Here is a 15,758-nt window from a genome sequence, read left to right on the forward strand (position 1 = left end):
TCTTACTTGACTAGTTGAGCACCGTTTGGGGTGTTCCTGAGAACAGGCCTCTGTTTCTCCTCTTCCCCCATGAGATAAGGCAGCAGCTGAGACCACAGAAGTAAATGATTGCTTTGAGTTTGTGTGAAAACAAGGCCACAGTGCCCCACTTGAATCCTGCCCATGGCAGGATCACGGCTAGCCAATAGCAGGCTGTCAGCACAGCTAAAGCAGTCCTTCCTGAATGTCTGCTTTGAGACAATGAGACTCTTTTAAGCCAAGGCACCAGTAGCTAATTTGAGTGTTTTTCAAACAAACTTTGTTGAAATTATAAAGCAGCACTTCAGAACAGTCGCCCTGGGAAAAATGGGAGTGCAGTTTACACAGTGTTCATACACACAGAGCCAGGGTGTGCCTCAAGTTAAATGAACCCATCTGGGGAGCAGATCGGCCGTGATCATAATGAGCAAATCAGCCCATGATAAAAATAGTTGCACTCACACGCACTTATAATAAAGTAGATCTCAAGGAGCTCAAAGCATGTTATAAACAGATAGGTAAGTAGTGAGCCAACAGAAGAATCCCTTTATGTTCAGTCCAACATTCTATATGGTTCTGTAGCTAAGAAGAAAGGTTATGTTTTTCTCTGTGTGACACAATGGATCCAGCTGGAATAGTTCCTATGGAGAACGTAGAAAATCTTGCACTCATTATAAAATCACAATTATCATAATAATATTAGCTTGGTACAAAAGTAATTGCTGTTTTGCCATTACTTTTAATGGCATTAACACCATTACTAACCTAATAACAGATTTCTGCATTAAAACCATACTTGTACTTTCATTGTCTCTTTTGAGCCTCACAATGGCCCTTTAAGATAAGCAGAATAGGTATCATATCTAATTGAACAGAGAAAGAAACTGAAGTTGAGAGAGGGTAAGTGCCTCATATAAAGATGCACAGCTTTTTAGAAAGAAGTAGCATAAAAGAGACATGAACAGTTTTTATGCTAACACTGGCACTTTTTTGCTCTCTTTGCTATCTTCAAAAACGATCTTCTTTCTCTGTTGGTTACAGAGTCTGAATCCTCAGAACCTCAAAGTGGCATACGCTGGCATCCAAGCCTGTTGTAGAATTCTTTTTAATGATTTCCATTTTTTTACCATAAAGAGCAATGCTTTGGTTTTGAGGGTGTTACTATAGAACTGTCCATAAACTTCATCTTTTGGTTGATTTATGACATTGCGGAGCTGGAGAATGTTCATTTCTTAATTTAAAAGGAGTGAAGGAGCCTGAAGAAGACAGATTCAAAGTGGGGCAGCTGTGATTCCAAAAATCAAGCCCTTGTCCGTGGGAGAAGGAAAGATCAACGTGCTTCTTCAGTCTGTGATGAATGCTTTGATGTTCTTTCTCCCACTGCTTTTATTGAACTAATACATGTTTGTCTCTTTTTCTTGCCCATTAACTGACTGTATTCCCACTTCCTTTAGGAACACTGAATTATTCAGTTCGGAGTTCAGTGCCTGGCGATTGCACGTGCTCACTGAATATTGCTGAGGTTGAGTAATATGCTGACTCGGAGATAAATAAATGATATCAGTAGCTAATATTTACTTCTGGGACATCTAGGTATTATCTTAAGCACGATACGTGAATTAAGATATTTAATCTCTACAATGGAAAGTCTATTAGGCATTAGTATTATTAGCTTCCTCTCCATTTTAGAAATGTGAAACTGAGGCACAGGAAGGTTAAGGCACTTGTCCCAGTTCACAGCAGTAGAAGCAGCGATTCTGGATTTTGAATCCCGGAAATCTAGCTCTCTACAAAGAAACCACATGCTTAGGAATGGAGGGAGTCGGGCAGTGTGTCTTCTTTGTTTTGTTTCATTTCAGCAGCTCCTCATACAGAGAAAAGAAAGTTTTGTTCAGCTCACGTCTCCAGATTATCTAGTGTAGCCATCAGAAAATAATAAGTTCTTGTGAAAACTTCAATAAATTACATGAAGACAAGATGGTTTTTGGCAGCAGGAAAAATTTATATAATACCTCTGACCAGTTTCAGGCTGAGAAATAGGGTCACTGGGATTTTGAAGGTCAAACTGCTCTGGCCAAGGGATACTGCCTTGAGTATCTTAAGTAATTGAATACACATATTTGAGTCACAGTAATCCCTATTCTGCTGCCCTGTTGAGAGACGATGTGAAAATTGCCCAATTGTCTTAAAGATGGTGAAAAGTCCTAGAGGCACAATGCTGGCCCATGGAAGCCACTCCATATGGGTTTGGTGGATGGATTCATAAGTGAATGAATGAATCATTCACCTTCAGCCAGCAAAAGATGCCTGCTTTTCAAATAGCTCAATGTGGGATTCACATCTCAGAATCTTATCCTTAAAAGAACTTTGGTTTAAACACTTCTTTTTGTAATGGTTGTAATCTTCAGCATTACATCTGAGGCAAGGAATTTACCAAATTTTCCACCAGGAAGCATTAAAATATGAGGGAGCCAGGGGAAGGGGGTGGGGAGTGGTTATTGAGAAGGGGTCAGTTCTCTGTGATGCTAGGACATTTGTTTCTGACTTTGGGAAAAAATTGAACATAGCTAATATATCCCCATATTCCGACTGCATCCAATCTGAAAAGGAACATTTTAAAGTTGCCAAGCATACAGAGAGCTTTTGCTAGGAAAGCTCTCATTATGAATACCTTCTGAGTCTTCCAAACACTTTGCACGCAAATACCTGAGACTGCGTAACTTACAATGAACAGAAATGTATTGGCTCGCAGTTCTGGAGGCTGAAAAATCCAATATCACAGTGCCAGCATCTGGTGAGAGACTTCTTCCCATGTCATTACAGGGCAGAAGGCAATAGGATGACAGAGAGGGCTTGAGGGGACTGAACTTTCCCTTTTATAAAGGCACCAATCCCACTCGTGAGATGGAGCCCTCATAGCCTAATCACCTCTTAAAGGTCCCACCTCTAAATACTGTTACTATGGCAATTAAATTTCAACATGAATCTTGGAGGGGGCAAACATTCAAACCGTATCATCATGATATGGCAAAATGACATTCTCTTAAATTTACTTAAAGTGCCAGGCAACTCCTCTGGACAAGCCCCTGACCTGCCCTCACCAAACTTCCAACCAGATTCTTGCCCTAAAACCTCACTTATACCGGAACTCTGGAGCTGTCATGAATTTACGCCTAGGACCTGCAAATACTCGGTGTGCATATGTTGGATTTATAAAATTCCCATTCAGAAATCATAGACAGTACAGGGGATTTCTGTTAATACCACAGCACCTAAGTTAATTTAATGTAATGCTGAAATTTGTGCTCATTCTTTCCTTTTGCAGATGGGAAACTAAAGCCTAAATGAGTAATTTGCCTGATCTTCCACAGCTAATAATGGGGAAGCCAAAATATGATCTGAGCTTCAAAATCAGTTTCTTTCTTTGATTCCCTGTTTTTATTAAAGAAACTGCCTTTTACATTATAAAAGTAAAATACTAATTTGTAGAAAACTTAGAAAGTATCACAAAAAATAAAGAAAATAATATTGAATAATGTTTTAATGCAAAGAGAAATAATGCCAATATTTTGGCATATTTCCTTCCAATCATATACCATCTAGTAAATACAATTTATTGACTAATTTTTTTCTTTTTTATATGGCAAGCAGGAGTCCATGCCATTAAAAACTTCCTGTTTAGTATCTATATAATATTCGGTAATACATACTTTGTACTTTATTTTAATATCTATGTAATATTGAGTATATACAGACTTTATTATATAGTAACACAGTCTTTATTGCTAAATATTTAGATCATTATTCTGATCTTAACAATTATAAATAATATTGAAATAAATCTCCTTCTACATAAATCTTGAACTGAAAGACTGATAATTAAGTTAGTACAAATTCCCAAATGTGAGAATATATTTTTTCTATTATATGTAGCCTCTTTCCTTAAAACTAAGACCCTTCCCCCTACCACCACCCTGAAATTATTACTCCTGCTTTGTTTATAAACCACAGAGCTGTTATTACAAATGTCTAGATCAAGGTATGGGAAACAGAGTGAAAGAGCTGGAGATTTGGAATCAGAAAATCTAGATCAATGCACCAGTTCACTTCTCACTCACAAGGTGATCCTGGAATGTTACCTGTGAGGCTTTCTGTCCATGTTTTCTCATCTGGAAAATGGGGCACTAATAGCACCTCCCTCAAAAGATTGAACTGAGGCTTAAATCAGATCAAACATGAGACAACAGCTTTGTAAACCATCATGTGGTCTCACAAACATCAGTTGTGATTACCTTTACGTGTGCTGACAGATTTAAACAGCTTTCAAAGGGAAATCACAAGAGAGAAAACCAGTTTATGTTGATGTGCTTTTTTGGTAAAATAAAACCCAAACCGTTCTTTATTTTATTTTTTTATTTGTAATGTTTTTGGGTACATAGTAGGTGTCTATATTTATGGGGTACATGAGATGTTTTCATACAGGCATGCAATATGAAATAAGCACATCACGGAGAATAGGGTATCCACCCTTGCAAGCATTTATCCTTTGAGTTACAATCTAATTATCCTCTTTAAGTTATTTTAAAACGTACAATTAAGTCATTATTGACTACAGTCACCCTGTTGTGCTATCAAATAGTAGGTCTTAATCATTGTTTCTATTTTTTGTACCTATTAACCATCCCACCTCACTCCCCCAAACCCCCACTACCCTTCCCACCCTCTGGTAACCAGCCTTCTACAATCTATGTCCATGAGTTCAATTGTTTTGGTTTTCAGATCCCACAAATAAGTGAGAACATGTGATGTTTCCCTTTCTGTTCCTGGCTTATTTAACTTATTGTAATCCAAACCTTTCTTTTAAAAAAGTTTAAAAGAATTAAAAGGCCCTCGGGATAAATAATAGCTGTCCAAAGAACATTTCCCAAGTCCAAGTTGTGTCATCCTGGAGATTTTGAAAGCTTTTGCTCATATGTTGGATTAGCACATCTAAAAGTCTCTGATCACAGGCAAGTCAGAGAGGTAATGAACCCAACACGCCTTGAGGCTGTGCAAGAGAATCACCAGGACCACAGCTTAGTCCCTCCTCTCTCAGGGAGGGCCACAACATGAGGCCAGAGTGTGATTGGCCTAGGCTCTTTACTAAGGAGCATTTAATGACGAAGGAGGATGCTTCCACGAGACTAGAGAACAGAGAGAGGAGAGGTGAAAAGCAAAAGAAGGAAGGAAGGTGGCCTAGCCTTCATCAAGGCAGAAAAGATTCAGGACAGGCAAAGAAGTGAGAAGCTGGGAAGGTGCTCACTATCAGGTCTGTGAAGAGACAACTAGGCTCAGAAGTTTTCAGTGTAGGTATCATACTGCAATGGAATGAAAAGGGAGAAAGGCAGTCATTTTATGGTTCAATCAGAGGCGAGGATTAGAAATTTCAAGCATTAATCCAGAAATCCTAGGGATTCAATGACAATGAAATTTGAAGAAAAGTGTGGGGACAATGGGAGCATTGTAGGAAGGAATCAGTCATACCCGGGTGAGAAGCATCAGCCAAAAGGAAAACCCATAGTAAATGGGGAAGCTGAAGTCTATGCAAAGCAGGAGGCAAATGGGAAATGCAGCACGCCCAGGAAAAGCCTCAACGTGTACACCTGGCAGGAGATCCAGAGGCATAATCAGGAGGCCGACCAGTGGCTGGTCATCAATTGCAAGGTTTACAATGTCTCCAGCTGGGCCGACAGGCATCCAGATGGGCACCAGGTCCTCAACCACTGTGCTGGGGAAGATGCCACGGTAAGAAACTCCAAGCTTTCCCCTCAACCCTCTCCGTCTTTCCCCCGGCTGCTGGGTGGCTGAGATCTTGGCTCTCCTCCCAAAAGCATTCCACAATCACTCATCTCCTCCCAAACCAATTTTTCAGGATTCCTCTCTAGCAAAATTTTAGTAGTAAATTAAGCCTCAAGGTCTAGCTATGAGCTGCACCTGGTTTGGGATGAGTTCAGATGCTGCCAGTGAATACTATGTTTGCATATTCTGAGTTTTGTTTTGTTCTTGGTGGTTTGTTTTGCTTCATTTTGAAGCTGAGTCACTGTCGTATAAGAAGAAAATGATAAATGTGTGAGTAAAATCTAGGAAAAAAAAAGAATATCTGAACCTAAATAGAAATTTATAAGACTCTTACAAAGTTGACATTCAAAGATGTAAATAACATGCCTCACAGCCAGCAAGTAATGGTGCCAAATTTTGAAATCAGGTCGGTTTGATCCTAAAGCCTTAAATATCTGGATAGTAAAAAATAAAATAAAATTTCTACTTAATATTTGATTAAAATGTGTCTCAAAATCTTAAATGCCTTAAGGAATCTCTTTTAAAATATTCCATAAAGAAGTCAGTTTTCTCTCAATTGGGACTTTTATTTCCCACATTGTACAGACGAAGAAACAGAATTAGAGGAACTAAACAACTAACTCAAGATCAGAAATTAATGTATGACAGAATAGAAATTTAAATGCAGGCTTTTAAAAAGTATGTGGCTCCTGTTGGTTTTACAGTTTAGCATACAACTTCTTTAACTGGTTTTAAAGATCGGATTGAAAACATTATTTTGCTAAGTACCAGTCTATACATGGTACTGTACTAATAATAACAAAATTCACAAACACCTGCAAGATTTCATCTTTTGATGCCATCTGCATCTCTTTTCCTCAATTCTTACTTTTCCCCCAATTTCTCATCCCTCTTGTCTGTCTAGGTTCCTGTTCTTCCTATCTTGTTTCTACAGTCAGATGAATACCTTTCTGAGTATGCCCTGCTACAGCCCCACCACTTCTCTCAGATATACTTCTTAAACAAAGTTCAAACTTTCCTTGGAAAATAAGCATGAGCTTGTACACAGTGCCCAGAAATCAGAGAGCAGAGGGTAGAAGAAGCAAGAAGAAGAGCATTTGTGTAAGAACAACAGGAGAAAAAAAAAAAAACAAGAAGAAAATGTAAAACATACTACAGATGCCTATCTATCCCATCCCCTCATTTCTAAAACTCAGAGAAAATACAGATGAGGCTTTGCTAACACAAGTCACAGAATTAGCTCAGAGGATGTGTTCGCAAAGATGTGAGCCTTCAACCACCTTAAAAATAACTGATAGCCTCACTCAGTTTGAGGCAGCCCAGATAGATGATAAAGTTTTAATTTGCTAATGATTTTTATCTCCTAGAAGTCAGGAAAAGACCCTGAGTTTGTGTCCAATTATAGCCAACAAGGAGGAATTGATTAATATAATAGAAACCATCAGAATCTTGTGGGAAAATACCCATGCTACCTTAGGATTTACCTATGTCTAGGAAGAAAATCATAAATTGGTCAGTAACGTATCTTAGACTTTAGGAAAATAGATAAAAAATGTCCAGAGGAAAGATTCTTCTAGAGAAAATGGCTTAAGAAGAAACAGGGAGTGCTAGAACAATCCACAGTACTCCATGACTCAGAGTACAGGGAGCCTGAGCTTTGGAATAGGTTATGTGAACCTAGGAATGTTATTGGGATGTTCTGAGCCTCAGCTTCCCCAACTGCAAAATGAGGCTGACATTACCCATCTGAGTGATTTATGGCAAATAGAACCAACACATGTAAAGTGCTTGGCATTAGTGCCAGATACTTAGTAAAAGTTCATTCAATCTTATCTATTATCAGTCTTATCACCAGCATCTTTATCCTCAGAAATATAATTATTATTTCTTGTTTGTTCACCACTAGCTTAGAAATCCTGTGTGATTGGGAACAGAGGGCTATGTAATGAAGCCATCATGCTTTCCAGTGAAGGAGGGAAGATCATAAAGTCAGGAGGCATGAGATCAAATGCTCACCCTATAGCTTAAGAGACGTTTGCAGGTCGAGCCTCTGAGGGGCAAGTGTGAGCCAAAGTATTCTCACTGTGTGCCAGCCCCAGGCCCATGGCTGCACCTGCCCAGAGAAAGCACCCTTTTCTTATATACATCATAATCTTCTGTAGGTCTCCATCATCCTCATAAAAGGTGAATGATGGTATCTATGTAATCTATCCCAAAGGGTCATTAATTCATACATTCATGCAGTCAGTTATTCCAAAACTCTTGTTAGGGTTCCAGCCTCATGGGAATGAAACAGGTCTGCTTTGCATCTGGGCTCCACATTTACTAGGAATGTCCTGAGGTTCTTGAAGCCTCAGCTCCCTTATCTAGAAAATGAGGATAATAATACCTTCACCTTAGCGTTGCTGTAAAAGTCAGCAGAGATCAAATGAAGTGCTCACTGTGGTGCTTGGTACAAATTAGATACTCAAAACATAGCAGCTCTTGTATTTTATTATTACTTCAGTCTTCTGAGATGGGTTTCCATTTTCTCCAAGGAACTTTACTAAGAAAAATAAATCTATAAAACAAAATTGGTATATAAGTTCCTGTTATTGCACATATGATTTATCTGGTATTTTCAAACGATATGGTTTAAAACTAATGTCACTATGCTAATAACTAGAGTTATGGCCACATTCTTTTTATCTGTAAGAGCTCACCTAGGAAAATCCAGAAACAACCTGTAAGTACAACAAGGAGGATTGATTCTATAGATTATAATTACAATACAATAAGCTATTTTGCAATCATTAAAATTAGGATTATAAAACATATTTTTCTTCTTAGAGAAGGGTCTCACTCTGCTGCCTAGGATAGAGTGCAGTGGCATGATCATAGCCCACTACAGCCTCCAACTCTTGGGCTCAAGCGATCCTTCAGCCTCAGCCTTCCAAATAGCTAAGACCACAGGTGTATGCCATCACAGCCAGATTTTTTAAATTTTTTGTAGAGATAGGGTATCACTATGTTGCCCAGGCTGGTTTCCTAATACCTGGCCTCAAACCATCCTCCTGCCTCAGCCTCCCAAAGTGCTGAGATTACAGGTATGAACCACTGCACCTGACCTACAAAACACTTTGATGACAGTAAATATATATGAATAAATAGCTGGCCACAAATTTTGTATAAAACAACAGTATGTTCTGAGCTCCATGAAAAACATAATTGCAATCTTATGATGCATTCAGAGAGGCAGCATAATCAGAACAAAGAAAGCAGTTTTATTATCTTGTGTGCTGTTTAGCACACTCCTTATTTCTGGACACAACACTCTAATAGAGAGACTAAGAAACTGAAGTTCTTTCTCATGAGAGTCAGAGTCCAACATGATGGGAAAGAATGACAAAAGCTTATAGGAAATATGGCAGGATCCATTTCAACTCTTTGGAGGACTGGTATGTGGAAGAAGGAAGAGTTGTGTGCAGCACCAAAAGAGGGCATTCTGAATGGTTTCAGATGAGCAGAGCCAGCAGAGGCAAGGCTGGGGCAGGGGAAAGGGAGGGTGTATACGGAAATGGAGTATAAATATGATTCATGGCGTAAGCACCCCACCAGAATGGGCATCTCAGCCTGGACACTTCCTTTACTTAGCACAATATTGGCCGAAACTACATGCTAACTAGTGGTAGTGGTTATGACAGAGGAATTCACTGGCTAAGAGAAAAGGAGAAGACAGATAGAAGATGAAGAGAGAGAAGAGATAGAGGAAGAGAAAAGAGAAAGCAGAGGGAGAGAAAGGATCTTGTGTGCTGAGCTAAGGAGTTTGCATTTTATCCTTACTGCATTGCTGCCTCTCTTCCTACTATACATGAGAATGTGTCCCTAGCACAGCATCCCTCCCACCTTCATCCTCACAACACAATCACCTGGCATTTCTAAGCCGCTGGTAAAAGAAAAGTAATAATCAGTGATAATTACATCTTTCCTGCATCATCAAAACTTTTAAAATTATCTGATTCTCATGGAAATGATAGTTCTAGTTGTAAAATAGATGGAGGAGAGGAGAGAGAAAGAAGTTCAAGTGCTAAGAGATGAAAATGGGCCATGAGGAGACATTTCTGGAAGTTGAGTCTGGCAGTTAAGTGAAGGATGAAATCCAGAAGAGCCTCCCAAAATGAAGGAGGACCAGGGTGGAGTCCAGGGAACATGCTGAAGGCCCAAGCAAGGTGTTGGCTACAGGAATGGAGAAGAGGAGCTGGGTGGGAAGGATTTTTAGAAAACAGAATTTATAATATTTGAAGAGTGACTTGATAAACTAGCAGGATTGAGGAGTCTAAGCTGACTTATAGATATCGGGCTTGGGCAACTGAGTGGTGATATCTATTACAAGGAAGCCCAGGAGAATGCACAGGTTTGAAAGGAAGTGGAAGGGGAGGGGAGAGTTGATTTCATTTGGGCTGGAGCTCAGCTGAAAGCATTATAGAAAAAAATCTCAATATAAGGAAGAGTTTTCAAGAAACAAAAGTGTTCAAACAATAGAATGAGTTGCAGTGGGAATATAACCCTCTGCTTATCCCTATGGGTGAAGAGGAATCTGGTGACTTTCTGTGATCATTCCCACTCCAAAGCAGCTGTCTCCCAGGACAAGGGCAAAGATGCTTTCTCCACACAAATTGGCCTGTTCAGAACTCACTGTCCATCTGAAATTTGTAGAGACTTGCTCTAGCCATTGCCTTAGGGCAGGTGAAATCTGAGAAGGAAACAGAAGAGGAATTACCCAAAGGTGTGGGAGCAGGAGTCTTCATCTGTGGCTAGATATAGAACAGTCTCGTGAGCTTTTTTTTTTTTTTTTTTTTTTTTGCAGTGAGTACACCAAGGTCTATATTCTAGTTATCTTGTTTTATGGATAACTTGTTTTATGGATAACAACACTCTCTATGGATGGTTTCTAAATTTACGTTTGTTCCTTAGTAAACTTCTTTTGGGAAATTTCAACCCACCTCAAATGAACTAAGTGATAATCATATATAATCATGGCCACTTATTGATGTCTGACTCCAAAATCTAAGCTCTTAACCTCTAGGCTGGGTCCTCCATAGGTTTTAGAATGACTGAATAAATGAATGAAGGAATTAATGAGCTCATAGAGAGGATTAGGTAGTGTTATCTACATTTAGGAGAAATTAAGTAATTTCTGTGTGTGAAACAGCCTACTCCTCTGCTACCCTATACTATGCCTTAGTGTGAATTAGGAAAGGCACACTCTCTGGGTGATTGCAGCCCTATAGGCACAAGGTTCGGCAAATGGAGTGCCCGCTGGAAGTCAGGCCACACTTGCATCTTGGCCGAGTGCCTTTGTACAGGTCACAGCCTGTATACAACATTTAAGTTGTAAAAACAGAATTTTATCTCACACCCTCTGACTTTATATACTTTTTTCTTCCACTAGGGATCATACTGCTTTTACAGGAAAGCACATGACTCCATCTCCCACCAAATAACAGCAAAAAAATTAGCAGTTTATCCAAGGTATTTGTGAAAGCAAGGCAGTAATCACATCTTCTCCATGCTGTTACTATTTTGGAAATAATCAGTTATGAGATGAGCTACGGTATAAATTTATGAATAATTTAAATAGTAAAGATGATGATTGAGAAGGAAGCCAAAAGACTAACAGATGAAAATGTGAGATGCTGAAGTCACAAAAAGGTCAGAAAATAGAGATGCCGTGGATAGGAAGAGACAGCAGCGCTTAACACCTGTATACTTAGAGTGCCACACTTTGATTATCCTAATACCTTGTTATAGAAATGCTATATCTGTTCATTCATTCACCCTTTCCCTTATTTGTCAGGTGTCTATTGATCACATGCTATACTTTAGGCACAGTGATTGACATTAGGTATACATTAACCAATAATAGTACATGGTCCCAGTCTTTAAAAAACTCACAAACCACTAAAAAAAAGGGTGAGTACACAGATTCATTATAGTATAAGTATAGTATAGTATAGTATAGTATAGTATAGTATAGTATAGTATAGTATAGTATAGTTTAGTATAAATTTGAAAAGCTCTAGGAACAAAGTGTCGTGTGAACCCAGGAGCAATCATGAATCATTTTCCTGAGTGATTGGGGGAAGCAGTGTTTAATCTGGGCCTTGAAGGGTGAGAGGAGCTTTTAAAGAGAGAAAATGAAGGAGGTAGTCAAGGCCAAGAGAGCAGTAAGTGTAAAGCCTCAGAACTACAGAAGGCCACGGAATGCATACTGAATGGGGAGGCTCCAGTAGAGAAGATGATGCATGAAGGGTATAGAGAAGGTGAGTCTAAGGAGGCAGGTTGGAGACAGAAGCAAATGTTTTACATGACTCAACCCTATGGTGGGGACACGCCATTACCATCTGCCAAGCAGATACATACTGATTTAGCATCATCCCCAATCTGTTATCACTCCTTTCTTGGGAGGACTTTAAGAACACAAACTATATGTGTTAAGGCTGGAATGGACCTTTAGGGCTTTAAGTCTTTAGAATTGCATAACCTTGAATTCAAACCCTGGCTCTGCTATTGAGTGTGGCATTTGGGGCAAGATACATCTCCCCTCTGAAACTTAGTGTCTTGATCTGTACAATGAAAGTGACAGAACCTCACAGAACTAAAATGGTGACTATGAGTTGGCCCATAGAATGCCTTGTACACAGGACACACTTCATAAACACTGACACTACCCCTTCTGCTCTTCATTTTATCCCCTCTCCGTCTTTCAGCAGGAACACATTTGGCCCAAGAATGTTGGTAACAGGACTTGCATTATTGCAGTCTTTTCACGAAGAGAATTTCACAACTTAGTATCTAGATTCTGTTTGAAAATTCTTTCAAATAGAATATTCTACCTAAACTCCTTCCTTGTGCTGCCCCAATGATGCAGGAAAGAGTTCCACAGAGCAGGCCTGTATCTACTGTTCTGAAAATCTCTGCGGCATTCCCGTATGTGTTGTCACAGTTTTAACCTACGAACCTTCCTGGGGATTTGAAGAAACAATGAACCCAGAAGAATATTATTGTCAGTACACTGTTCCAGGACTCTAGATAGCTGCTCAGAGTACAGCGAAATTGCAATTGATTACATTCTATACTTTGATCTTGATCCATCAGGATGTCTTCCAACCTAATCTGCTCTGAAACAACAAGCAGCACATGATTTTTCAGTACGGGTCACAATGAGATATTTTAATCACCCTCTTCATCACTGAATCACTCTTCCTGGTTAGGGGACCTAAGCTTTAGTATTATAAATGTGAAAAATTTAAACACCTTTGAAACTACTTAGTCCAGCATTTCCCAAGGGACTCAGGGGGCATGTACAGAAGCAGAATGGACACTGGTGGCATTTTCTGTACAAAAGAAGCAATGGCACTTCACTGCCTGGACTGATTCTAACAGATAAAGGCCCATTTTACGTCATTGCCTCTGGAGACCCATAGGTGAAATGAGTCTAAAGAGTTGATATTGTATCCTTCTAATTAACCTTGTTCATTATAAAAATACTTCTTACTTCTATAAGTAAGCATTATTATAATACTACAATAATAAGTAGGCTCATATGTAATTCTTGGATATATCTAAAGTTGATTTACTATTTGAAGATGTAGCACTCATTATATTCATTAATATAATTCAGAGCTCACTCCACATTAGGCATTGAGGTAAAGGGAGGAAATCTCTGAATATTGAAGAGAAGGTAGGTAGTGGGTTCTTATCAGTGGAGGTATACACATACGAAATATATCTGATGTGTTTAAAACATAGTAAATGCCATTTGGCATTATTATTAATTTACTTAACCCTCATAATAACTTCATGAATTGAGCGGGTATTATCATCACCCCCATTTAGGAAAAATAATATAGAAGCGTCACAGGCAATTCAAGAGACTTGCCTACAATTACTTAGCTAGTAGGTAGCAATGCTAGAATTTGCATGTAGGAAAGCTGGCTCCAGCGTCCACTTTCGTAATCAGTATAATGCAACACCACCACTGCAGAGTAATTTGTATGGCTTCCATATATACAGTTTACAACTTTGGTAATATTTCTTCATTTTTAATTACTCCCTTCCCCAAACCATAATAGCAACAAGTCTAGCATCTCCCTCTTGGAAAATCTTTCTTCTTTCCAGAAACAATTTAAATCCCTGGAAGAGAAGACTCTCTTTCTTCCAAACATAAGCAGGATATAGGAACCATCACTGCTTCTCATAGCCACATGGAATTGCTACCTAACATGAACCTGAGGTGGAAAAATATAGTTTGTCACCTCTATTCTGTTTCTGGCTGTCACCAAGTCTCTGCACAGGCCACCATAGCATTTTTTTAATAAAGAGTGAGGAGCCTCCTTCAGTGACAAGCTTAGCCAAAGGTGTACTATTTTAGACCACCCAGGGCTCTAGGGCTGTGCTCTTATAATCTCTCATGCCTTTGCCTTAAGGAATCATCAACTTTAACCTGTCCTTCTCTAGAATTAACTAATTCAAGGGGCCTTATTCCCCTGGGCTTTGGCCAAGAACCCAGAGAGAGCCCTCAATGGAAGATATAATTTGCATAGCCAAACTTGGTTGCCGCACTGTCTCAGATAGTGTGAGCAACTTTCACATTAAGACTGATGCTGGACTTTTATAAAGATTTATCCCAACCCATAAACTCAATTATTTCTTCTGGTGATAAATAAAATAGTGATCTCATCAATGCTCCAGGATCCCCTGACTGTGTTGGTCATACCTAGAGAAGCAGTACACGTAGTAGGTGGGTCTCCAGCAGGAAACTTTCACAGAGATGGTTTTCAGGGATAATTTCGATCAATCAACTGGAAACATCAACTTGGAGTTACAAGAAAATCCTCTGCAATGAGGTCTGTGCTGATTCCCAGACTGAGCACAGGACAAGATAAGAAAAGGAACTGATCTGTGGATAAGCATGTCTCTTCAAAGCCTCTGACAGGTATCTCTGATTTACAGGATGTCTTCAGGGCCATGCATCCAGAGCTTGACATTGTGCAGTTGTACCTGAAGCCACTGCTCATTGGAGAACTTGCCCCAGGAGAGCCCAGCCAGGAAAGACACAAAAATGTGAGTGAGATGTCAGGATCCAGGGGTGTAGAAGGATGGAGACGAGGCATATTTTAAAGCCAATTAATTGTTTTCTGTGAAGGGTGGGACCACAGTAGAGTCAATGGATGGAGTCCACGTATTTCAAAACAATGCCTTTTTCTTTAGATCATGGGAACTCTTAAATCTTAGTGAATAAAAAGAATAAAATTCTTATCCCTTCATCAAACAGTAATTTCATGTCTCTAAGCACCTACCTCATGCCAGGGAACTTACCGGTATAATTTCCTTTTCATCGACTGCTTTTAATTATGTTTTATATCTATGTCTATGTTCCCAGCCCAAATATGTTGCATGAGAGGCGAGACTATGTCCACTTTTCTTATCCCTGTGTCCTGAAGACCTCCTTTCACAGGATCAACATGTAGTAGGAACTCCAAAAACAGCTACTGATTGAAAGATGTCACCGTATCCTAACTGCAGCCTTTTTACATTTGGGGAAATTATCATTCAGGGAAAACAAATTACTTTCTAAAAGTCTGACAGCTGGTGTATCAAAGAGCTGAGACTCCAAATCACTTCTCTCTGGCTCCAATCCCTTAGGTATTCCCAAGGAAAAATGCCATTCTTTCTTTAATATTTTGGCTACATGAATACTGTCTTCCAAAGGACAGAGTCTCCATAGGACTAAAAATTCACTGGGATGGTTTTACATAACGCCGAGAGGAATTTTACTTAATATTGAGTAATTCCATTTTTCGAAATTTATTTTTTGTAACAGCTTACATTTGCCTGACTCTTGAAATAATTTTTATAAC

The 15,758-nt window shown here is 39.2% G+C and overlaps 1 protein-coding gene across 1 annotated transcript in view; it reads left to right on the forward strand.

The window, feature by feature from the left end:
• Positions 1 to 5,481: 5,481 nt before the first annotated feature.
• LOC100973917 (putative fatty acid desaturase 2-like protein FADS2B) overlaps positions 5,482 to 15,758 on the forward strand; it is a 37,420-nt gene continuing 27,143 nt past the window's right edge. Inside the window, 2 exon segments of the mRNA XM_034934152.3 lie at positions 5,482 to 5,802; positions 14,851 to 14,961. Coding sequence (XP_034790043.3) covers positions 5,482 to 5,802; positions 14,851 to 14,961 — 432 coding nt within the window.

This window comes from Pan paniscus, chromosome 9, assembly GCF_029289425.2.
Source record: "Pan paniscus chromosome 9, NHGRI_mPanPan1-v2.0_pri, whole genome shotgun sequence".
Lineage (NCBI taxonomy): Eukaryota > Metazoa > Chordata > Mammalia > Primates > Hominidae > Pan > Pan paniscus.